General features: G+C 44.2%; 1 protein-coding gene across 1 annotated transcript in view; it reads left to right on the forward strand.

Moving 5' to 3' along the window:
* The window catches only part of GALNT17 (polypeptide N-acetylgalactosaminyltransferase 17), a 202,727-nt gene that overhangs the window by 79,390 nt on the left and 97,197 nt on the right, over nt 1–26,140 (forward strand). The window contains exons 4-5 of the mRNA XM_069874228.1: nt 5,553–5,727; nt 7,852–8,049. Coding sequence (XP_069730329.1) covers nt 5,553–5,727; nt 7,852–8,049 — 373 coding nt within the window. The remainder of the gene's footprint in view (nt 1–5,552; nt 5,728–7,851; nt 8,050–26,140) is intronic.

A 26,140-nucleotide genomic window follows, 5' to 3' on the forward strand; every position in this document is an offset into this window, starting at 1 on the left:
GCTGTAAATAGATAAAAGATACCAATACATTGTAATTGGGGAAAAAAAACTCTCTCCTTGAAGGAAAAAGCTTGGGGAGTTGTCATTTGAACCCCGTTCTCCCTTGAGCTGCACATTATACTTCATAAAGACTTTTTCAGAGGCTGCTTTTGTTTGTGTTTATTGCAGGGGTGTAATACAAAGCCAGTGTGCAAGCTGTGTTTCTGAGTGATAACATGTTTCCTGGGTTGTTGGAAGGATGCTGCTGTGTGCCCCTGAGATGTTACCTTATCTCACAGCTGCACACTTTGTCTGAGTTTGTTGCTTAATCATCACCTGCTTTCTTTTTTTGCTGTATGTCTTTTAGTGTTTTTAATCTGGGATGATATCTCTTTGAAAAGCAAACATCTCTGTATAAAAGAAAACCTTTGGATGAAAGAGTGCTTAAAGGAGCTGGCTGCTCCCAGGGAGATGCGCAATGGGTTATAATTTACCTCGGTGTAATGTATTAGCTATGACTTGATATATCGCTTTCTTGTTTTGCAGCTCATTTCAACAGCAACAGCAGTTCGTGCACGCTGTCCCAGGAGCTGGCTTGCTTGTGTTTTGTGTGTGTTTGTGTTTAGAAGAAGCTTTTAACAGCATTTCAAGAAGCTGAGTCATATCTCAGCTTCTCCTAGGCACTGGTCCAACCCAAGTACCTAATTATTCTAGTTGCTCAAGCTAAAGATGGGTTGCTTAATTGCCGCTGACCTGGTGCTGTCCCACCAGTGTTCAAATCTGAGGCTTTCGTGCCCTGCCAAGATGTGGAGGACAGCAGCAAACCTTGCTTTGTCTCTTTTGGTGAACCAAAGGAACCAGAGGCTTGCAGCCGAATGCACCTGGTAGGACCAGCTTTGCCTGTAAACCTATGTAAGAACTGATTAATGTGCCTGCTCCTCTTTTCACAGTTTCCTCTTCAATGTTTGCAAGCAAACATCAACAGCTTTGGAGACTCACCTGGCTCTGAGTCTCGCTGCAAAAATTCTCATATTAGCTGATTGCCTGCTCAAGGAGTTTGTTTTGTGCTTGGAATTCCAGCCCATAATGCCTTTGGTGTTTCAGGGAGGCGAGAGCGTGGGACAAGGGCATGCTGGTGTCCCCCACAGCACTGGAATGCTCCCAGCCTGGCTCCTGTGCCCTCGAGTTTTCACTGTTTCTGATAACAGTCTTGGGCTCTGTAGACTTTTCCCACCCAGCTCAGCCTGGCAAACACCACTATGTTTTCTTTAGGGGTGTAGAGGAGGTGCAGTCCGCTCCCTAGGATCACCTGGACCACCTGGACATTGTTGAGTAAGAGATTTTTCTGCCGTTGGGAGTTCCTTGAGCTCCTCAGTGCTGTTGGTGTTTGCTGCTTTCTTTTTGTGGCACCAGGCAGTTTGCGCCTTTAGTTCTGGGGATTTCAATAGGATTATGGGAGATTTGGGCAGGATTTGTGGTGTGGAATGCTGAGCAGTGGATGTTCCTGTGGTTGCTTCTGGGCTAATGTCTGTGGTTACTGTTTGTGATATCAGGTGGTTCAATTTCTCTGGCAGGCCCGTTTCCCAGAAAGCTCATGTCAGTGACAAAATACTTTGCAATAGATAATGTAAGTCGCTGCGGCTGGCAGATGGGTTTTTTAATAGAGCAACAGGTCTATTGGATTCTAGTTCTTTGGACTTGCCCTTCAGTGAAGATCAATACAGATAGATGTGAACAAAAGGCAGGATTGAAATTGAACCTGCTGGCATTTTCAGTAGGGTTTCTCTCTGGAAATCTTCCTTTTGAAGCAGCTCACGCAATGGCAAAGACCAAATGTTCAGGAGTGCTTCTGTGTGCAAATATGGATTGCATTTTTAATAAACATGACTTAGGAATGATATGGGCATGCTCAGAAGGATGCTCTGTTAGACTTCCTCAAAGGATGTGTGAGCGGATGGAGGTGAGGAAGAGTGCTATGGGGTGCAGAAAAGAAAAGAATCTCTAGATTCCATTGCAGCGCTAAGTTTGGAACAAATGACTGGTCGTTTAGGCCATATAGATCCACACGGTTGATTACCTCATAAGTGCACAGTATAAAGAAGCGTTCGTTTGGTTAGGAAGAATGAATGGAGCTCTGCTCCCATCTTGGCTACTGGTTTTGTCATTGCTTTGCATGCAGAGTTTCAATTTATGAACACTGTGCTGATTATCGTGCCGAGCTTACTATCGGCTCGGTATCTAGTGGTGATTCTGATTTTCAGCGATGAGCTGAAGGGACAAAAGCACCGCTGTGACCCTGTGCAAGGCAGAGGTGAGGAACATGACAGTGAGTTATCTGAACTGCAAGATGCTTTCTGTCCTGCTGTAGTTTGCATAAACTCCTGAAAATAGCAGATCCAAAGGCCAGGTGACTAGTTTGAGTGAAGGATCTCCCTTAAGCGAGGGTATCGGCTACTGTCCAGTAGCACAAGTTATGTTCCTGGCATACTGCTGCAGACCTCCCAACCTTCCTCTCCCAGCACACTGGGACATGCTGCAAAGACACAAGAGTTGAGGATGAAACAGTTCTTAAGTTAATATGACAGATGAAAAGCTTTGCTGCTATTGACCTCAACGTAACAGCTCTCTGCATCCTCAGCCTGGAGCCAGACGTTCTGACAATGCACGTCAGTGCCACTGCGAGTTGGTTTCCTGTTGTGCTACTGGCAAGCAATGAAGCGACTGCCGAGTAAAGGAAAACACAGGGTAAAATTAGGGATGACTTCAAATGACTTGGATTAAGATTAGATTTGCAAGTGAGTTACGATTTCCAGCCTGCTGGACTGGAGGGAGCTGAAGACATCTGGTCCCACAGGATCAGTATCCGTGGGACCAAGGGAGCTCTGACAGTGTAGCTGTGCCAGCTTTGGGGTTTCCACTGATGCTTTTTGACGCAGCGTTAGCCCTGCTCGCTGGTGAGGCAAGATGTGGGCCAAGTCACAAATGATACTTGAATGGGAGTTTTATGGAACGTTCCCTGAGACTAGAACTTTGCTTTTGTTACCTTATGCTGGATTTTTCACAGCAACACTTCTGGATACGCAGAACTATGAAATACAAAGCCCACCCCATCTCCTGTGCCTGTTGGCTGGAGACTCAGCTGAGCTCCAAGTATGTCTCTCATAATACCAAAATAGCTTTCAGCAGCCGCTGTGCAGCGTGCCCTCCTCCTGCAGAGCTGCAAACCAGCTCAGAAGGGTGAGAGACTGGCAAAAGCCAGCACAGATCCACAGCCATCCTCTCCGTTAGGGCTTGCACAGGCACATAAGAAAAGCACGTTCTCACCCAGAAGGCGTGTGTTGAACCGTGCTGGGAGGAGGGAAGGCAAAGAGTAAAGCTCGGATATCTGTGCAAGGTTATCCAAGAAGCCCTCCAGGGAGAGAGGGTCTGGAACCACGTTTCCTACATCTACATCTGGTCATGTTTGTTTGGTTATTTTTTTGTCTCTGAATGTTTCTCTGCTTGGGTGGCAGCCCATTAGGGATGTTTGTAGCCCATGTTGTGGGCAGTAGGGGGATGCTCAAGTGTCTGCTGATGGTTGGGATGGTGAGTTAGAAGGATGCTAATAATAAGTGTTTTCTCCACCAGCTCTCCATGGTCACCTTGTGCTACTTTGCAGGTGCTGTGGGTGTGCTGTGCTGGCCTCAGCAGATCCGTTCTTCACCTGCTGGCATCCAGCATCATTAAGGAAAGGAGAAGGCTGTGGCTTCTGGGGGGATTCCTGATGAACTGCCTGTTAGACAGCATGATGGGCATAGGAATCTCTCAGGCTTCACCCTTCACTGCCTTTGAGACATGATGTTGCAATTCTGCCCTGTTTCACTAGAGCTGTGCAGTCCTTTGAGCTGCTCAAGGAATTCGCAGGAACATTTTTCTTGTTTTCCTTCAGCTAAGGTTAAACCTTAAGTCTGAAAGTTGCCTTAATTGTTTGGTCCAGTCTGTAGTGCATTGGTTTGCAGCGTTAATGACTTTTCCTTCTGAGAAAAACACCTGAGATGATGGTGCTGTGCTTGTGGAGCTTTGTCTGTCAAAAAAATCTGCATCTCTGTCTCCTTAAAACCATTTGGTATAGTTGTTGTCTCTATAAAATATTGGTTTTTCTCTGAGTGGCTCAGCATGAAATAAAAGTTGCTGAGTTAAGTAAGTATGGGATGCAGATGCTGTGAATTGAGGAAGGGGCTCATTTGCTTTATGCTTTTTATTCCCACTTCAGCATAAAAAAGAAATGAGACTTTGGGGAAAATAAGGAGAACTGTCCCAGAAAGGCAGTCTGAAGAAAGCACATTTTCTGTGCCTGGAAGAAGGCGTGGAAGGGAAGGGAACAGATAATCCCTTTCCTTTGATGATTTCTCAGGCTAAGCCCAGCAGATGGGACTTGCTGTGTATGCTTTTGCTTTCTGTTGTTGTTTCCTTCGTGTAGGAACCCATGAGTGCTCGTAGGTCTTGGGTATTTTACCCTGTGAATTGTATTAATGGTGACCTGTTTTCTGGAGAAGGGAGTATGTGTGGGGGTACTAGACTATAATTTGGGGTCCATATCTTAATTTTATGATATCCCAGAGTCTTATAGGGATAGAAGAGATTCTGGGGAACTGCTTTTGTGGTTTAACCGGCATTGGTACATAGTGGTATTGCTTATCTTTTAGAGTGCTTCTCGCTGTTAGGTCTTTGTGCATTTAACTGATGCACCAGGAGGTGCAAGGGCCAAGGTTTCTAGCAGAGCGCTAGTGCTTTTCTAAATTGTTGAAAAGCCTTACCAATACTTGCCCCTTATTGTAACTTTTCATGTGCTTCCACCTTCAGTGCTGTGTCTTTTCTACTCAATACTTGTAACCATCAAAAAGTTTAATGACTGCAAGCTGACAGATCCATTATGTTCTCAGCCGTAGCACATATACAGGCTTAGACAACATAATTAAACGATCTGCGGTTTCCAGTGAACAGAAGATTCATGGTATGAGCATCTTCTGAATGAAGCCAAAAATATCTTTCATCATAAAAGCAGGGGGAATTTTGACTTTTCTAGTGGCAAAGCTTGGAAAACAGAGCAAATGCCAAGCCTGCAGTAGTAAGGCTGAGTAAAAAGGATAGTGAAGCTCACGCACAGTTTTCATGTAGTTTAGGTTACTTCAAATGGCTTTTGCAGCATTTCTGTTCCATTCAGTTAAAATCTCCAGCAGAGATACAGAGCAGAAGTGTTTGGTATGCACAGGTGCTACCCAGGTATTGCAAAGCAGTCTAGCTGGCTTCTTGCTGCCACCTTTTGCCTCCAGAGATGACATTTGGGCTCCTTAGTCATCCAACAGCCATGTTATTGGCAACCTCGAATTTCTTTTGTAAAGTTTGTGGTCAGTCCACCATCAGGTGGCCTTTTTGAAATTGGCATCAATTAACTCTAAATGATTATATCCCTCCCAGGGGTGTTCACAGGTGTGTGGTTCCAAGTAAGTTATGCTTGTATACATTAATAAAGGGGAGTTATTTTTGGTGAAAACTGTTGTACTTTAGCAATGGGTTCTCTGCCACTTCTCTAGAGGAACTGAAGGCACCGCTGGAAGAATACGTCAACAAGCGCTACCCAGGGCTCGTGAAGGTGGTGCGCAACCAGAAGAGGGAAGGCCTTATCCGAGCTCGCATCGAAGGCTGGAAGGCTGCCACTGGCCAGATCACAGGGTTTTTCGATGCCCATGTGGAGTTCACTGCCGGCTGGTAGGTGCTCATCCTCAAGGTCTCTGTTAGATTTTGTGATAGATGGATTAAACAAAAGGCAGTTCATCATTTTGTAAGGGTGTGTTTGCAAACAAGTCCTCTCCCTTCTGTACTGAATGGCTGCTGTTGACATACAGTATTTTCTATTCCCTTCTTTTATGCGTGTGCACCCTCTACCCTGTATTTATATTTTTCAGGTTGATTCCCATTCCCTTACCTGTAAGATATTTCTGTTAAGTTTAAAAAAGCCCGGCCAGCAAGGGGTTGAAAGAGAAAGTGTTTCCCTGTTCCTTGCCCTTTGCAGCTGGATCCCACTGAGGAAGGCTTAGATGTTTTAGATTGATTTGTTTTTTCCGCAGCTAGGAATAAGTGCATAGGTGCAGAAGCAGTGAAAGGTGTTTCATAAGAATTTTTTTCAGAGAGACTCAAAACATTTAAGTTCAAGTGGTTTAAGTTTGAGCACAGAGGAGCCTGAGAATCTCTTTATTTTTTCTTTTTTTCTCTCTCTAACCAAGTATTAAAAAGTAAATAGTCCATGTGGAGTTCGAGAAGCTGACTTATGTCTAATTTGAACAGAGTAACATCCACAAGAAAATTACTCAGTGGCTGCAAACAAAGGGTTGTGTGCAGTTATTGGATTTGTTGTAATGACAACAGAGCTGAAGGATATCTCTAAGAGCTGTTTCTTATGTTTATACCTGTATTCCCAACTAAACACTCATCTCTTTGGGTTAGTAAGTCGTCACACCTGATTGTGTTGATAGTCAGGGGAAGCTCTCATTTACTGAGCTCTTGAAATCTCTTTTCTAGGGGCAGAGTGTGAGCTCATCTGTAGTGTGGGCTTGAACATGCTCTGGTGCTCTGCAGCTGCTGTTGCTGGGGGCACCAAGAGTGGAAGTTGCTCCCTGTGTTTGCAGATGGAGCCTGGGTCGAGCTGTAGCTCTTAGGCTGTGGAGATGAGACTGTGGGCTCTCCCTGTTCTGAGCACATTTCAATGTTGCAGAGTTCAATTTTGTAGCTGTGGAGTCTTTACATGGTTCCTCAAACCGTGTTCCCTTGCCCAGGGATGTGGGTTTTCTGGATTTGTGGGAAGTTCAGGCTAGATAAAGCATGGTTTAAACAAAATACATCCTACGTGGCCTTGCTTTATAGAAGGGAAGTTTTCAAGCCAGGCATCATCTCCAGGTGGTGCCTGAGCACCTCTCCAAGCTGCTTCTTCCTGTACTCACAGCCTGTGCTGCAAAACTGGTCCCTGGTTATTCCATCGTCTGATTTCATTGTGATCTCAATAAAGATGTTGGGAAAGCTTAGTTTAAAACCATGGCCATTTTGATAGTTTAATAGTTCAGAATATGGAATTAGTCGTTAATAATGTATTTTTAAACCAGCACACAAAAGAAAATATGGTGTACCAGCTCTGCAAAAAGAGAAGGTCTAGTTCAGGGGCTTCAATTCTGCAGCTTAGTTTGTGGAAAAGGTCCTTTCTTTATGCTGAAAGCTTCAACTGGTCCATGAATTTGTGTAGTCGGTTGTGTAGGAGAGCAGTAAAACTCCCCAGACCTCCAGGGCTGTGGCACCTGAGCTTCATGGCCGCTGGCTGGCCTTTGCACTCCGATGGCAGCGCCGCACAAGGGATGTGTCCGGGTGGGAAATCCCATCAACTGGAAGTGCTGAAGCCTCTTCCACCATCTCCCTTGTGGCTGACAAAGCGTGGCAAGCCTTTCAGAAATAACCTTTTAAACTTGGCAGCATGAGTGCTTTGCCTTTCTTTGTGGTTTGTGTGCTGATAAAAGCATGGGCAAGCAGAAAGGTGAGGCAGAGGCTGGTGTGCAGCAGTCTGGGGTCACTCGCTGATTCTGTGAGGAGCCCTGTGACAGCCTCCAGGCTCCTCTGGCTGGGTTTTGCTGTCTCTCTTGGAAGATATGATGCCGCTTGTGAATGGGAAAAGAGAGAAGTCCACGTTATTCCCTTCTCTTTACTGAATGGAGACAAGAACACCTGTTTTCTTACTCTCGTTTAAGTGCACGAGCTGTATGAAAGCTGCAGTGTCCATATGCAGATTATGGTAGAAATTAATGCTCTTTTCCTGCACTTTGTTGTGTTTGGTTTTTTTTTACCACTCAGGGCTGAGCCAGTTCTGTCACGAATTCAGGAAAATCGTCGAAGAGTCATCCTTCCCTCCATCGACAACATCAAGCAGGACAACTTTGAGGTGCAGCGTTATGAGAACTCTGCCCACGGGTACAGCTGGGAGCTTTGGTGCATGTACATCAGCCCCCCCAAGGACTGGTGGGACGCCGGGGACCCCTCGCTGCCCATCAGGTAGGGCTGGCACCTGCGTGCTCTCCGTCAACGACGTGCAGTGGGGCAAAACGCAGAAGGATAAAGTGAAGAAGCTGGTTGAGAGGGATTGGCTGTATGAGCCAGCTGAGAGAGCCTGTAACATGAGCTTGGAGGAGTTTTGCTAGGGTGAAGGAAATTGGAAGGGGGAATTATTTGGTAACGGTAAACAACAGTGCTAGGGAAGCATAGGAACTGTATGTTCCTTGATGATTGTGAGATTTCAGGAAGTGCAGTGATAGCAAGGATGAAGAACGGTTTTAAGCTGAAAGAGAGGAGATTTAGATGAGATCTTGGGAAGAAATGTTTTCCTGTGAGGGTAGTGAGGCCCTGGTCCAGGTTGCCCAGCACAGTGGTGGCTGCCCCATCCCTGGAGGGGTTCAAGGCCAGGTTGGATGATCCAGTGGACTGATCCAGTGGAAGGTGTCCCTACCCACGGCAGGGGGTGGAACTGGATGAGCATTAAGGTCCTTTCCAACCCAACCCATTCCATGATTCTATGATCTTTACAGTCTTGTGTTTAACTACATATGACAAAGTCACTTCACCTTAATTACAGCATTAAGATTTTGCAAATTGTGAGGAATGAGGTGATTTTTCCTGTGTAATGAACTGAGGACGAATTAATGAAATACAGCGCTGTTTTTCTTTGAATAAAAATAGGTCTCCTCTCAGGGCACGCTTTGTAAGAAATGTTTCTTAGGTTGTTCTAACACTTGAGCTTACAGGGTTGGCAGCTCTGAAATGTTTGCCCTACCCTTTCCACACTGTGGGACAAGCCAATTTGGACCAAAAAAAAAGCAGGAGGAGAGGGAGTGTGGATGGGAGACTGGTGCTGTTCTGTGTGCAGATTTTCCCTTGACAACCTCTAATTATCAGTAGTGATACTGTGGTGGGGAGAGGTTTTCTGGCCAGGAGAATAGGATATGTTACTCCTAACTTGGTTAATATTGGGAGGGTTTGAACTCAGACATATACCAGACAGAAACCAGTCTGCAAAGGCAGCCACCGAGGCCAGAGGGTAAATAGGGTCCTATGGGTGTTGGACACTTACATACATCTCCAGATCTACCAACACACTTCTTTTTCCTCCTTGGTTCAATGCTAAGAGCCAGCAGGTCCTGCTAAGCTTCAAGTGAGTGCTGCTTCAAGGTTTTATGTTCTTCTGCTCTACAGTTATAGAAGTAGAGGGTTTGCTGTGGGAGTTGTCTTCTGGGCAGAATGTTATGTTAGGTTGTTCTAGAACTTGTTTTAGCTTTGAAAAAAAAAAATAAAATCTATGGCTGGTGCCAAGATGTGGATGGGATATTGAGCATCGTATTTCTGCATTTTAGCAGACCGCAAACAGCTACTGCTTCAGAGGACCTGGGAGGTGAGAGGTGTGTCAATATACTCTGGGGTTCCTACAGCCTTTCTGCACCAGTTGAGTCCTTTTTCAGAGCCAACCTAGGAGCAGGAGATGCCCTATGAGCCCCGTGGCATCTGCAGTTTGGGATCTCAAGGCTTTGCCTGCTCAGCTCTTGAGCACTGCTGAGCTGAACCACCAAGGAGTCGGGGATCAGAGAAAGCTCAGCTGGCAGCAACAGGGATGCACATTGTGATTATCCACGTTGACTTTGTTAAAGGCATCTGTATCATGGACGCTGCTGCTTGAGGCCGTGGTGTGTGGGAACTGGGGCTCAGGGATTAAAGGGAGCGAGGGTGGAAGGGCTCCAACACGCGCTCTGGGAAAAGGCTTCTGTAACAGACCCAGTAGCCTCGCAGTGGTGTTAAATAATTAAACAACTTACTAAAATAACATCGTTAACATGCGCTGGGGGAAGGATTATGAGAAAGATAAATGGGTACTGTCCACAACAAAAAGCTAATGAAAAATACTGTCTCATTGCATTATGTTGTGTAACCACATACAAACCAGAAATAAACGACTATAGTTTTTTTTTTGTCATATAATGCTATGAAAAGTATGCACTTTATGGCAGTATTTGTGTGAGAGGGCTACCAGTGCACTGCTCCATGTAATTATGCATGGGATTAAAGGAAATTCTGAAATTATAGTATACAGAGGTACACTAGGTTTTTTAGAGACTTTTTAGGATGAAAGACTGGGAGGGAAGTCAGGCAATTGATTCCTTTTTTTTGGGTTTACTCTCTCTCTGTGCTTGGAGATTCTGGCAGCCCCTGGAAGGGGGGGGGTTCCCTGTCTGCCAGGGGGGCTCAGCCAGCTTGAGCTGCGGCGTGTCAGCCCCTACCAAATACTCAGCAGCGGAGACTGGAGACGGACAGCTGTGTGAATACGTTTGGAGGCAATTTTCTCTCATGGATAATTCACAAGATATAATTATCCAGGCAAAGAGAGCTGATGGCATGAAACCCATCGAAAATATGGCCCAGTCTCAAGCCGGCTCCTGCTTTATCCAATAATTTCCTTACGAGAAATAGTTTCTCTACATGCCTAGGAGGGATGCTGGTATAATACCTGCATTCTGTAATTCATCTTTTTTGGTATTTTTTTACATTAACATTTAAAATGCTCATACATGGAGATAACTTCAATCTCAGCACTCGGTTGTGCATGCGTTTCACAGCTAGACTTTCCGTACTGGCCTTAGACTCCTTCAACTACCTCTGCCCAGAAGATAAAACTGATTACAGCCTGATGTATTATGTCTCAAAGAAAAGGCAGGTGGTAAGCGATATTTGAATCGATCATCTTATAGATCCAGATCTATGTCAGCATGAGCTCTCGCAGAGATGTTTTGGTTTTGTGGTTCAGATGGTGCTAATGTGTGGGTATAAGCAGGTACATGCTTGTCTTGCACATCTGAATGTGCTTTGCTCTAGGAGATGTAGCCAGGATTCATCCAGTTCTTTGTGATCAAGGATGTACATTAATCAGAGTTTACTGAGCAACCAGAAGACCTTTGTGTCAACAAAAGAAGGAAGAAAAATAATATTTTCCATAGAATCATAAAATGGTTTGTGCTGGAAGGGACTTTAAAACCCATCCAGTTCCAACCCCCTTGCCATGGGCAGGGACACCTTTCACAGGATGAGGTTGCTCAAAGCCACATCCAGCCTGGCCTATGGGAAGTCCAAACAAGGTCTTCAGAAATGCTATGAATTTGCTGATTGATGACCTGATCTGGCCATAGTGATCTGTGTTCTTTTGATCTCCAGGAGTAATTCATTTCCCACCTGGCAGTGTATGACCTTTTTTGGGGCTCCTTGGGGCCCCGCGCCCGTCTGCTGCAGCAGCTCTGGTGGGCTGTGAACCTCAGCACCAGCTATTTCTTCTGCCTGACTTATTTAGTTCATGCTGCAGCAGATTTTGTCAAAAAGCAGCTTTGAAGTGTTTGCTGATATCTGGAAGATTTATAGCTAGATGTGCTGATTGTGTTGCAATTGCAAGACTCATGATTTATAATTACATAAGTGAGATATCGATGGCTCCAGGGGTCTGATTCAGGAAAGCAATTAAATGCACTCTTGCATCCGTGCCTCTTCAAGAAGCCAACCAAACAGTGTGCATTAAACAGCCTCGAGGACAAGGGACACTTACTTGAGCATGGAAATCGGGGTCGTCGTGCTTTCTGCTGGCAGCGGTTTTCATAACCCAGCAGAGAGTAAAGAAACTTGAATCTTTGCTACTTGGTTGGTGAGTCTGTCAGCAACGCTGTGACCTGCCAGTCCCAATAGATTATTTAGAACACAATGCATTTCCTGACTTTCTCTCTGTATTTTCCACTCTTGGCTGGGTTGGATCAGTTGAATCCAGGAGGCAAAAGCACTGCTGAATCATTCCATTAGTTAGCAATGCCCTGTCATGTGTTGGGAATGAAGGAGAAATCCCTGGATGACTCTGGAGATGGCAAAGAAGCCTTTTTCCAAGCCTGTGGTGCGTGGGGAACCAGCTGGGAACCAGCTAGCAGGTTAAATTGCGCTTTGGATGGGGTTTTGCTGCAGTTGTTTTATGTGGTACTTAATCTTTACTGGTGTTGGAAGACAAAAGCTCATTTAATTAGTATTAAAATCACTGTGAGGAGGAAATCAGTTTTGAGAGTTATGGATTGTAAAAGAATAGAAAGGCTGTTAGGTTTGGGGTTTTTTTTAAAGATGAAAATAATTTGAATTAACCCACCCAATTACCTGTTATCTCAGCCTCACAAATGCTAATGGACTAGCTCTTGCAATGTACTTAGGAAAGAGCAAACTCTCATCCCAGTTGTGTAAATGATGTAGAGGTTGAGATGGAGAGAAACAGAGGGGTTTTAGGTTATTAAATATGACATGTGAGTGGAGAGAAAGTGTCTAATTCCGTGACTTGACTATATACTTATGGTGTTTAATAGCAACTATTCTCTCAGTTGTAGGCTGCAAATGGTGTTGAGGTCTCCTACTTTGGTTGCTGTGCATTTCACTTGCAGTAAGACCACAGGAATTTGTGGGGATGATATTACATATTATATACATAATTATTTGTATTTATATATATGTGTTTTAGTTTGAGAAGCTACTACCAGTTGTTTTTTCTCAGCACCTCCAGTAGCTGTCATATCACGGTGTCCTTCAAAACCACAAAACCTTGATGTTTTCTTTATTTTAATTGCTTAAATGGTGTGTTCGTTCCTGTTTTAGTCTCACCACTGAGACTTCTTCCAGGCAATTGTTACTTTTGTCTGCACAGGATGTATACAAACCTTTAAATAACCATAGGAGTAATAGGCTTGTTGGGAATACCCTCTACAGCTGAGCAGAATGATGCAAGTGTCTGGGACAACTTGTTCCTGCAGCGCGTCCACGCCTTTGCAAGGATTAACATGCTACAGCAGCGCATCAAAGCCTCGATAGACAGCTTTCAGACAGGCTTGCTTAAGGTATTTTAAATAATTTCACTAACATTTGAGTACTCAGTGGCACTTTCTTGGATGGCATCCAGCAGCTCGAAGATGTTGCAGACTGTTGAACATGTGGTGACATGTGAGGGAATGGCAGAATTTCAAGGGTTATTTCCTGGCTTTCTGTTGGTTTGTTTTGAAAAGTCCCAAACTCCCTAGAAAACTCTTCATACAAAGTGCTGACTATTTTTAAAACTGGTACTTCCTTACTTGAACTGGCATCTACCAACTGCAGGAACATTCCCATCTCTGTATGAAGACAGGTGTAAGATGTTGTGGCTTTTCTGGCATAGCTGCTTTGGGAGCCAAGGGGAAAGCTGATTTCCATAGGAGCGAGACATGGGATTATAGTGGTAACTTCTTTTTGGAAGCTTCACCCGGTGTGTGAGGAAATACTCCTGTGCAGGTGTTTGCTTACATCAGATGTGTGTGAGTGTCACAACAGCTGCAGATGCTTGTGAAGCTCTTTAATGCCTTCATAGAAAATTTAAATCAAACAGATAATGATTCTGAGAATCTGTCTCAGTCTCCGAAGCCCCTTTTCTTAAGCTGCTCAAAGCAAGCAAAGCTCTGTGTTGAGCACCCAAATGCTTTCTGTTCTTGAGGTCTTAATTCTCCTCCAAACCCTGTATTTGCTGCGGTTGCATGTCCAGGGGATCAGCATCCTGCTGATGGGTTCGTAACAAAGACCCCTGTGGCCTTTAGGTACCTTGGACCAGACCTTAATCCAGCATGGGAACAACACAGATGTTTTTCCACAAGCAAGGTGTTAGTGCTTCTGGAAAGAGAGTTTCCTGTATAAACATCTGAACAAATCAACCCACAACCATCATAGAATCATAGAATTCTTGTCCTTCCACATATGTGACTCTTAAATTTAAGATCTAGTTACTCCTGGCTGGCATGGAGAACAAGGGACTCTGAAAACTTGAAACCAAGCTAGCAGAAGAAGAAATGGATGGGCTTTTTTTGTTTATTCATTGTGTAATTCAGGGCAGTCTTGTTTGGGCTCAGAATCTGGGAGAGGGAAGGTTTAGATCAGAATCATGACCTAAAGAACTTTGTCATACATCTCCAGATTAAATTACCACCATCAATTGCTTTACCAGCTTCAAAACACTTTGACAAAAACATTTTTAGTTTTTTTTTCAGTTTGGGTTTTCCTTTCAGTCATGAAGAGGTTTTTTGTGATTATTTGAGGCCACAAATTAAAGAAAAAAATACTTTTAATTGCTTGTCTTGATTTTTATTTTAAAGGTATTGGGGAGAAGTGAATCTCAACTCACTGAACAAAGTGACTTTCACTCACTAGTGTGCTAATTTTAGGCTCTTAAACTTGACGGCGATTCCCTGTGGTGTGAGAAACCTGCCACAAGCTTTGGACATTTGGAAGCTCAGATTGCTGGTGTCATGCCTTTTTATGATGAATTCTTCATCTGATCATTTCTAATGTTACATGATTTAGTGCAAAGCATAAAAGAAGGGTGTCTAATAATTTGTAACAGTGTCAGGTTTAACAAGATGAACAGGTTTTTTTGTCGCTGCCTGAAAGACTATAAAGTCTCTGCTGAGGGTGCAGCAGAGATATAAGCAATGTAGCTGGTTAGCAGGAATCCAAGTGATGATCATCTCTCCCTGCTTGCTAGTGCTGAGTTTTGTTTCAGAACTTTTTAATTTAGGGAGTGCAAATGTTGGATTCATCCAGAAGGTGTGGTTGATCCAAACCTCACAGTCTTGTTTTTGTTGAAATCCCTACTTTTTGTCTAACCTGAAGATGCTCTGCAGGTAAGGATTCAAGTACCCCTTCAAACACCAAAGTCAGTAGGGGTTCTTTCTAAAAAGCCTTTAAAACTGGGTGAGGGAAAATCAGCCTGTGGGCTTGTGCCTTTGGAGGGAAGGAACTGAGGGTGTGGGGAGCAAATCCTCCTTCTTCAAGGGCGTCATAATTTATTGGTATCAAATGTTAATAGAATTCAGTTGCATACAGCAAGAAAGCTGGCTATACTGGAAGAATTTGCCTTTGTATTTTGAAAGCTTTAGATAAAGAAGTATTTTGATTAAAAACAAAAAACCCCCATGCTTCTGATATGAAAATAAAATAAATACTCTCACTGACAGAGCTTTTAGTCTGAGCCCAAGTCACAAAACCAGCCTTTATTGATGTCAAAGTTGCTTTAGAAAAGGAAAGAGTAAACACGATTTGGCCTTTAATTTGTGAAGGGTTTTGATTTTTTTTCAGAGGCATTATAGAGACAGAAAAGATGGGTATTGAATTATTTAACAATTGCTAGTAAAATTAAGCTTCAGTCAGCCTGTTTTCACTGGAATAATCTTATGAATAAAAACAAAACATTCTGGGGGCAACACCAATATACAGAGCTCATATCCTGCTGACTGAATTGTTTTAAAGTGGTCCATGAAGTGGTTTTGGAAGCCAAAGCCAAATAGAACCTTTTCTGTCATCTGTTTGCACTTCCCGTAGGAGAAAGCGGCCGTTGATGGATTATACAAACATCTTTTCTCTCTAAATCTGAAACTGAGGGGAAAATACACAAAAAAGAGTTGGGGGAATTTGGTGCGTTGAATTTCTTTTTTTGACAGATGGCATTTAAGTGATTTATTGGCCAAAACCAATCTATTCTCATTAAGAAGCGAGTATTTAATGACTTCGGAGGTGAGTATTCAAAACAAAGAAGTGATAATCAAGCCGATTGCACTCGGTGACAAAATATAGCAGCCCTTCATCAAACAGACTTAAAAGAGTGTTTGAGAGCAAGTGCTGAGGGCTATGATTTTCTTTCATGTGCACTTTAATTCACTGTCCTTTTCAGTCAGTGGCGCATAAATAAGCATAGTTTAAATTAAAGAAAAAAATAGATCCTTATTATCATATCCATTGGTTGAAGCAATAAGTGGTTGATGCCTGGGAGCTCCCAGCTGCCTCTGCTGGGGAGCATGGGAGACTTTTATAAACCACCCTGCTGTCTCCCTGCCCAGAGCTTGCTGCTCTGTGCTGGGTAGTCTAAATTAAATCTTCTCGAGGTTTAAGTTCTAAATGCTTTCACGGTGCTTGTAAAGCATGTACGCATGGGTGTGAGCAGCAGGCTTGCATATCTCGTGTGTAATGGGCAAAACACATCTTGAGGGTTGTCCGTTAAAGCTGGGCTTGCAGCAGAAAGCCGTGGTGGTGTCTCAATGTGCTCACTCTGGCCATCTGTGGCAGCTGCGAGTGGCTGCTCTCCACGCTGGTGAGCCCGGCCAGCTCCAGCCATCTCTCTTCATCGCACGTTTCCAGGGCAAACGTGTAGGTTAGGAAATCAGCAAGTGGAGAAAGCTGGGGAAGGGCTGTTTTCTGAGTTCCTGCTGTTTCTGCTGCTGTCACTTGTTTAGCTCGCTGCTGAGCCTGTCTGCATGTGGTTTTCTGAAAATATAGCTCTCGGAGTATTTTAAAATTCTGGCATTTCAGTTTGATTTCTTATAACTTCTCAGGGAACCTGGAGGCAACATTGCCCGTTAGGCTGCGTGGTGGCTTTTTGCTTTGCAATGGCGTAGGATCAAGACCACGTACCTCCTGGCACAGGGCAGCAGCCCTCTGCCCGCTGTCTTGGCTGTGGCATGTGTAAGAGTGGGTCCAGTCCAGCAGTCTGAGGGGACCGGCAGCTCCAGAAATTCATTAGGAAAAAAATTTTCACAGAAAGGGTCATTGGGTACGGGAACAGGCTGCCCAGGGAGGTGGTTGAGTCACCTTCCCTGGAGGAAGGTGGACAAGGTGCTGAGGGGCATGGTTTAGTGTTTGATAGGAACGGTTGGACGCGATGATCCGGTGGGTCCAAAGAGTTGCCCAAAGAGTAAGGTGAGGGGGTAAGGTAGCAGAGTGTAATTATAGGCAAGGTGTGATTTGGTGGCAGCAGAGAAGAGTGACTCTGTGATTGGTCTGGCACGTGTGACATGTCCTGGCTGCCAGCTCTCTCCAGTCCATCACTGCTTTCTCTGAAGAGAGGGCTGTCCTGGGAGGATTTGTTTTACTGTCCATTCATGGCCAGATCAAGCAGTAGCTTAGAGAGCGCTGTCAGGTGCTGGTCTCTTCTCTAGTGGCACTGCTGTTCTCCATGGTGGGCTGTGTACACACATCTTACGGGTGGAAGAACCACTGCTGAACACCAAGCTTTAAAAGAGACAGCTTGTCTCCAGAACACAGTCCCCACAGCCCCATCATTTGTCAGAGGGAGATACACATCGGAGATATGCAGACATCAAACTGAGCATCTCCAGTTGGCATCAAGAAGAGTGTTTCAGACTTTGACAAGACACTGGCTGTTGGGTTTCTGGAGGCATGGTACTCTTGGGTGGTGAACTTTGGCTCATGGATTTAAATCCTGTGCAGAGGGAGGGTGAATAGAAGTCCTTAAGAACCTTAGGGTTCCCAAGTCAGAAGCCCATTGTGCTTCCACTCCCAAGAGAATCTCAGCAGAGCAAAAGGCTGTTTCAGGGTGGCAGGAGGCTAGGAGCAGAGTTTTGCTCCGATGAGCTCTCTGGCCCTGTCTCCCTCAACGCAACAGCTGAGGAAGGCTGTTTTTAGTGTGTTGAGCACCATGGTAGTTAATTAACACCTTTCTGAGATCCCTGATGCCTTGTAGCTGCTCTGCTCCTTAGAAGACAAGCAGGTACTTGCTAATGAGCAGTCAAGTTAAGGTTGTTCTTAGCTAGATCTGGCTAGCGCTCGCTTTGCTCTGATTAACGCCTGAGCAAACTCACCTCTTTTTGGAAGGGAGAGGGAACTGATTCAAAGCTGCTGCACTGAAGCAAAAAAACAGCTGTTTGTAAGGAACGCTGGGTGCTGCACCAGCCCTTTGCTTGCCCTGCAGCCCGTCCCCTCCCTTATTCAGTCCTGGTTTTAAATGTGTGAGTGTGGAGGTTGTACTAATAGTCTGACTGGCACCTCTATTAACCCAGCACAGCCTGCAGCACTAGCTTATAGCACAGTGTGTCCTTCCTTACCCTTTCTGTCTCTCCCTTCAGCAAAAAAATAGTTTGGGATGGGAGGGGAAAACAAACGATATGAAATATTTAAGCAAACAGCTGTCAGCAGATTTGCATGGTGCTGTAAAACCTCAAAGTTTGTAGTTGCAGCAAGCTGGTCTGTCTGAATTGAGAGCTGGACTGAAGAAGAGGGTTTGGTGCTGGGGGAAGGTCAATGTCCTGGCTCTCACACAGGTCAGGCAGAGGGGTGGGCATCTCCGTTCTGGTTCAGCCTCCAGAGATGTTCATCACTCCCCAGACAGAGGGAGGCTCAGGTTTGTCAGTCTTTGTAAATTCTTCCCAAAGTCACTGCTTGGAGGTGTTCTGAATGAGCTCCTTCTTCTGTGAAGCATTAGATTGATGTGGGCAGAGGCAGCAGTCCATTCCATTACCATCGCTGCCGCCACCACCATCATTGCTCTATTTTTCTTTGCAATTAGAAAAGCCATCAATCATTTTCACAAACGTGCACCTTATAATTGCCTTCTCGCGCTCCCTGTTTAGCGTCGATGTTCTTGTCAAGCCCAGCCCGGGGAGAAAAGAGCATCTGACAGCTTTCCCAGCGCTCGGCGGAGCTTCTTCACAAATGTGGTTTCCACATGGGATTTAATGACCCTGTGATTTCATGTCTGGCTTCTTTTTTTCCGGGGAACAAGTTATTTTTTTTCTCCTATTACACTGACAGAATTTTTTCTTTAGGCGTAGAGGTCTGCTAAGGCAAGGTGCTGAGGAGCAGCGTTGTGAAAACCTCACAGTATGAACTTTGTGCAAGCTGGAAAACAAGAGTTGGAGAACTGTGGGCTCCAAGGGAGGAGCCACTTGGGACCTGGAAACTGGTGCAGTCCTGAGAGGGGATGCACTCAGACTATTGATCGCGTTGAGGACGTTTGTGGCCAAAGTAGAAGTGGAAGCTAAGGCTGGCACTGAGGAGGGGTTTGGAGATGCAACTTGTTATGTTTTTCTCCAAGTTTAGAGGGAATTGGGAAATTTCTGGTTCCTTGGCGGGCAGTGTGTGATATAAGAGATAAGAGCTTTTTACATGGAGCTGTTTAGACAGAGTAATTCACGCTGCAAAATAGGTGCATTAAAAACTGCTCTTGACTGCATGTGTTTCAGTTTCACAGAAAGATCAAACCATGGGTTGGAAGAGTGAGTGCTGCCATTATTGGGTTAATTATATCAGCTTGAAAAGCGGGTGTTAATTTGGTTTAAAATGGAGGATGAGCTGGCTAAGAGCAGTTCCCCTGAGTATTCTTCTCTTTTCTCGGTATAGCTGTGACTTTCACAAAAGCTTGGGATGTCTCATTGCATTTCCTGCTTGTTTTGCTGAAGGAAAGGAACGTGAACACTTACTAACCAACGCTGTATTAACCTGGTGTTTAGGCTTATCTGTTTGCTGGAGTTGACAGCTGTGTGGGTATCATCTCAGAAGCAGGCTGAAAATACAGAGAAGCAGCAAAGTGCATGAGCACTAGGGTTTTTCTTTACTCTTTGTCCATAGCCACCCACTCTTCTGTGTGAGCATCACGAGTCTGGTCACTGTTTTAAAGAGGGGAAAAAGAAAAAAACCTGTTTTTCTTTTAGATGAGAAGGTTTGATGAAGGTATTCTACCTTCCTCTGGGTGAATTTTAGGATCTAGGTCTGTCTAATTTACATAATATTTTGCTTTATTCATTTTGTCAAGTGCTCTGTCCGCTGGTCAACAATGTGATGCTTCTGCTAGAATATTTCTGCTGGTAGAAAATGTGGGGTTATGTAGAGGGAAGCACAAAATGTGCAGCATTACTTAGTGATGGGGAACCAAGCTCTCTCTGAAGGATGCTCTAAAAATAAAGTGGAAAGTGGAAGAAGAGGAGAGATTCCAGTAACTTTTGGAACAGAAGTGAGGAGATGGGGGAAGCAGATGGCTGGCGTGCTGCTAGCCACACTGGATTGTTCCAGCTGATTTTGAGATGGGGACTTGCAGCTCTTGCCAAAGAAAATCACTTGGGCATTCATGAAGGCGACTATAATAAAGGATTAATAGTTTTACTGGACTGTGGCAGAGGCCGATGGCCTCTTCAAGTTCAGGACAGCAAAGCAGATGTTGGAAGGGGCTCTGAATGTTGTATGCAGTAAAATACTTATGGTCGATATTTCTAGGGAGGCCTTGATGTAAACCAAGGAGCTTTGCAGACCTATTAGTTATCAGGGCTGTACAACAGAGGCACTTTTTCCATTTTAGCAAGGAATAGCCTTGCAGAAAGACAATGTAGTACGGCTGCTTTTTTCCTGTAAGCAGTCCCTCTCTTGCTGATTTATGGCCAGCTTAGTCAAGAAATCCCCACTGCTCAGTAAAATGAGCTCATATTTAACTGTGAGGGAGCATTTTCGTTTTACACAGTAGTTTCTTTTTGTGTTTTTGTGAAATAGACTTTCGTGTAGAAATAAATCATCAGAGCATTACGGAATTGAAAATAAGTATAAAAGCAGACAGTGGTGCTAAGCCAAGGTTAAACTTGGATCAGGAGATCAGATTATCAGTCTTTCCTCCTGCTCTTTGCTTAATTTGGTACTAAACGAACTTAATAACCATTTCAACGATATGTACACCCAGCTGCTTTGAAGAGCGGTCTCCTGGTCCTCATGTTCTTATTTTGGGTCATGCGCATCATTGCACTCATTTGCTGTAACTGTACTCATAGATGCCACAATTTGTTTGGATGCAAAAGATTCACGCTTGCTTGGAGCAGAGATTAACGTCAAGTTTACCTACATTCCCTATAAAGCAAAAGAGGAAAAAGTAAGTGTTTTCAGCCTATTGGCATGTTTCTTGTTGGTTTTGTTAACTCTCCTATCTGTCCCTTGGCTCACTTTTTGAAGGGTTGAATTGACAATGTCATTAGGAGGAAAACTTAACAACACTAACAGGCAACATGGCCCTTAGCAGTCAGAAGGGACAAATTGGCAAAGGTATGTAAGCACCTGGTGATTTCCTGGTGCTGTAGGGGATTTATAAAAAGCTGTCCAAAATATGTTTTATTCCTCCCAATCAGTCTAACCCCAGAGACCCGAGCCGTGTTCTGAACAGCCTTGCATTTCAGAAACATTTTGTCCCTTTCACAGGCTCGTCCTTAATTACCCTGCACCTCCATGCCTGTCAGTTCAAGGAATGTGATGATATTTTCTTCCTGCTTTTCCTCTTTTACTGTGAGTTTGATGTGGCAAAATATTTGAGCGTGTTCTTGGTTTGAAGAGCTAAACCATGAGTGTTTAAATGATGCTAAAGATGATAGATGGCAAAGGACGGTGCTGAATCCTGGCCACTGTTTGTCGTGGCTCCTGTACAGGTCTTTTTGCTGTTTGTTTGCCGTAATCTTGATCAGTTGTCTAGATGCTAAACAAATGAGATGATAATTAGCATAGCAACATCAGAGGAAGCTGATTTTTCCATCTGTAATAAGGATGATGATAATTAAACATGCATGACCTCATTGGCTTGAATGTGAATCAATTAAAATTAAAGCTTGTTGGGAATTCTTTTTCTCCTGTGAAATTTTTCAGAGAAAGCAAGAACGATATAACAACTCCTAATGAAAAGAAATTGGGCCAATTTACACCCTCAGTATTAAAAAATGTTATGAGACTCTTCACGGGTGGAATATTTAATGATGCCTCCCCACCCTGCCCCAGCCTTTTGTCAATGTCCATTTTGATGAGGTTTTTCATTTGGAACAAAAACGAAGTTAAAAATTTTTCAGCTGTTTCTAAGACTGTTTAGCAAAACTCAGATCAAACATGTGCAAATGTTTCCAGAGTCTGTGTCCAGGGAGGCATATTCCACAGGCACTGTGGCCAACAGGGTGCATAAATTAGTTTTATAACCCATTTGAATTTTCTATGCGTGAGTGAACATGGCTCTGGAGCAGTTTATTTTAGAGGAAAATTATTTATTAAAGGTAAACTGCTGAGACAAAGCAAAAAGGGAGTTCAAGTTGGGCGTGCAGGTTTGGTGCCCCAGAAGGAGCTGGTGATGCAGCTGGAGCCTGAGCAGTGGTGCCCGAGGGCAGTGCAGCGGGGAGAGCCTCCTCCTTTTGCTGTTGTGAAATTTCCATGGTGCTGTAGCAGCTACAGCCAAACTTGCATCGGGCTTTTGGGTTTGGATTTGAGAGCCCTATGAAACCTTTTAACTGGCTGCAGGATGCAACCTGGTTCAGTACAGAGAGTGTTGACTTGAAAAATGGGAAACCAAAGCTTGTGTAGTCTCAGGTCAGCTTTTTGAGATCCCTCCCGGGCCATGTAGTTAGGGCTCTTCCAGTCAGTATAATTTATCAAATATGAGAAGGGGTTGGGAGCAAAATGTAGTAACTCTGATGGTGTGGTAGGGATGCGCAGGGCGTGTTCTGGATTCAGCTGCTGCTTTCCCTCTTTGACATCCTACCTGAATATCCTGAACGACACAATATTCAATGCATTTGTTCTGCGAACTCTTTTGAAAGAGGTTTATTTTTTGACTATCCCCAGTCATTGGTAACAGGGGGGTCCGAATGGGCGTATGGTGGGAGGTAGCTGCTTAAATCTTGCTGTGCTCCTTTCTTTTGGCTGGGGCTTGGCCCTTGTCTGTGCTTGGGATGGAGATGCCTGTGATTCACGTTCTCAGATTGCCTGATAAATAACCATAGCACAGCATTGTGTCTGTGTGGGTCATGGTCCTAACCATTGCAGAAGCCATGTGTTGTCTCAATGAGCACATAGGGTGTGTGACAAAATAACATTGTGGCTTTTGTTTCAATACATCAGTGTAAACACGTTTTCCGTATTTTTTTTTTTGGTCTGTCATTGGCATCTTCTGTGAACATGGAGAACTGTTTCTGAGGAAAGATGCAAGGTGCGTCTCTGATAGCATAAAAGAAATAATACATCTTAGACTAGCTAAAGCTGGGCTTGTTTCATTTTCATCTCATCCTGGCTTTGTCGTGTTTAGGCTTCAGTTCTGCAAGATGGGGAGACATAACTGAACGTGGTGTAGGTATTTTCTCTTATCTTTATAGACTTGGCTAAAAATGCAGAAACTGCTATCCACAGGGATCAAATAAAAGGGGTTATGAGGGATGCAGGTATTGCCACCAGCTGAGTTCAGACGAAGGCAGCATAAAACATTTAATCATTCTGTTTCAAACAATCATGCTGTCTTTCCGTGTGCCAGCCCCCATCCGCTTTCTTCTTGCATTTGGCCATGAAGCTGCACATATGGCAGCTCTTGCCAGTGACTTTCCAACAGGGAAGAACACTTCCAAGTTTCCTTGAGGAAATTTCAACCCAATGTTTTTTAATCACGCACGATGCGAGTTGTTAACCTAATATGCCTTGGGTTCAAATCCAATCCTGGTTTTGGGGCCATGAACCTGCTCAGCACACAGGGATGTGGGTTTTCCTGATAGCACCATGCTATTTTCTGTCCTAATGCATAGTTTTAAGGGGGAAAAAGATGATGAGGAATGAAGAAGGTATGTAAATAGTTGTCTGCTCCTCATCAGGTTGATCTCAGTGATGTATGATGGAAGAAGGTTTTATCCATGGAGCTGCTCCTCCATCAGTCCCTGCAGCCTCAGCATTTGCTGCTGTCCTTGTGCTCTCAGCTTCTGCCTGGTGGCCACTGTGGTCAAGGGGAGTACTTGGTAGGCCAGCACTTCTTCCATCCAGCTCTTTGGTCTGACAGCAGGAAAAAAGTTTCCTTTGGTTCTGTCAATCCGCTTCTCTGTTGTCTTGCGTTATCCTCGGCATTGTAGGTAAATGCCAACAACTCAGCTGGGCTGGTGGCATCACATGTGACCTGCTGAAGATCTCTCTTCAATGGCCTCTGGGACAGAAAAGGTCAGAGTTGAGTCAATGGGAGAAGATTTGCCTTGTTAGTGGTTAAGATGGGGGGGAAAACCAGTTTTTTAACTTGTAAGCTGCATAGTGTTGTTGCAGAGAGACGACAAATGTAGTGTCCTGCCAGGTGTGCTTATCATCGCACTGCTTTATCCTTGGAAGAGGAAGCTAAATGTGTACATTTGACATGGATATTTATTAAACATAATGAATTTCAGTAGAGTCCAGGGCTACGATGGGCTGGAAGCAGCTGCCTGATCAAAGGAAGAGGTTTAATTTTCAGGCCTCTTACTGTTCGTTAGACAAATCTTGGGCAGAAGTTCTCTCTCTTTCCTCCTAATTGCACTATCAAGGCCAGTTTCAAAAAGGCAGGATGCGAGTGACTGCTGCTGCCCAAGATGCTATTATAATTAGAGGAGTCCCTGAACCTCATCCAAACGTACAATGTAGTATCAGTTCAGGTTAAATTGGGAAACTGAGCAGAAAATTGCTGTCTGGTGTTTTGAGTGGTTTTTGCATCTTAACATTATCTGATATTGGATCATTATGTACTGATGCAAAATGCCAACAAGTAATGGGATGGCACTGCAAGTAATGACACTGGGATAGAAGAGAAGGAAATAGTGAGAGGAATTTAATTTCTTGTGTTGTTTTGTGAAATAAAGTCAACTCAGGTACACAGTCATTCAGATTAAATATAATGGTCTGTGTCTGCAACCGAAGTCTGCTGAAAATGCCTGTCTATAAGGTGTTGAGAGTGGGGGGAGAGTTGCCATGGAAATAGAACCAATGTCAGAGTTGTGATATGTTGTAAATGGCTCATGTGTCATGGCTCATTTTCCAGAAGAAGTGGAGAAGACTGGGAATTAAGGAAAAATGTCTTTAAATGTTTGCAGCAAGACACATCTGGGACTGTGCAGGTACAGCTTAATAGGCAGATGTTGCGAGTTGTAAGTACCTTGTTGGGAGAAGGAGGCCAAAAGTACATGTGTAGCAGAGCTTTGCAGCTTCGTGTGCTGCCGTATTCGTTCCGCTTTCTCCTCCTGACGACAGCTCTCCAGGGCTGCTCTCTGTGTGGCGTGGGATGATGTCAGCTGAACCTCCCACAATCCAGCCAACAAGGCTTCACCCTTTTTCTTGAGAAACCAGGGCATCTAGATTTCAGCGGTTTGGACCTTCCAGGAGTTTGGCAGTCCACTCTCTTTCTCTTTGCTTTTCTTTCCTTGCTCTCTGTTGTTCGTTTTCAGCCTCTGAAGGAAGCCTCAGGTGTCTGTTGGGTTTGTGTAAGAAGGGAGTTTCTTGTAATTGCAGAGATGTGCCTGTTCTGTTCCGAGTTGGTTGTGGTATGGCAAATGGTCTGGTGTTACTGTTTGATCTAATCTTTTCATTGAGAATTAAATTGCTCATTGTTGTGTGAACTAACACATTGCTTACTTTAAATTTGATGAAGCACTCAAGGATATTTTTTCTTATTTTTCTGGTTTTGGGGGGAATAATTTCTTTGCTGTACAAACAAGGCTGCTAGACAAACAGCTTGGGTCTTTATAGCTTCTCTTCAAGTAATTATGGTGTAATTCAAGCTTCTGAAATAAGAAGCGAACAATAAACAAATGATTAACCTGTCTTTATAGTGTTGAACTCTCTATGTATTTTAACGCAGTCCCATTTGCCATAGTGGGTAAATACGAGCAAATGCATATTTGAACATGCGATATAGGAATGACATGAAAATGAGAGGATTTGATGCCAGAATCCGTGAGAGTTCACCAGCTCAAGATTTGTCTGGCTCCCTGTCTGGGTTCGTTATCTCTGCTTCTGGTATCACAATTCCTCTGCAGTATGGGTCTGATAGCCCTGTTGTAGCTGGGGGTCACCAGTGTTTGCAAAGTGACTTTTGGGGTGTGCACAGAAGTTGTACTCACTGCGAGTTTTCTAAAGACTTTTCTGTTCTGCAGAGCAAGGTTTCTAAATGTAGAGGAAGGAAAGAGCTGCCCGGTTCTTTACTTTGGTCTAGAAGGCAACAGCACTGTTGTATGCAAACAAATACGGAATCTCGGAGAGGGGATAAGTGGTCTATTTGATGGAACTCTGAGTAACTTCTCAGCTGTGTGAGACCCTGTGTCTTAGTACAGCCCCGAACAGTGTCTCCAGATAGTGAGTTTTTAAGGCATGGACAAGCTCTGGCATTAAATCTGCAAAGCCAGTGGGTACGGCTTGATGTGATAAGCACCGCGGATGCTCCTGCTGCAGGAGGAGGAGTGAGGCAGAAGACAGTGCAGAGGGCAAAATCCACATCTTCCCT

Source organism: Phaenicophaeus curvirostris, chromosome 21, assembly GCF_032191515.1.
Source record: "Phaenicophaeus curvirostris isolate KB17595 chromosome 21, BPBGC_Pcur_1.0, whole genome shotgun sequence".
NCBI classification, from domain to species: Eukaryota; Metazoa; Chordata; class Aves; order Cuculiformes; family Cuculidae; genus Phaenicophaeus; species Phaenicophaeus curvirostris.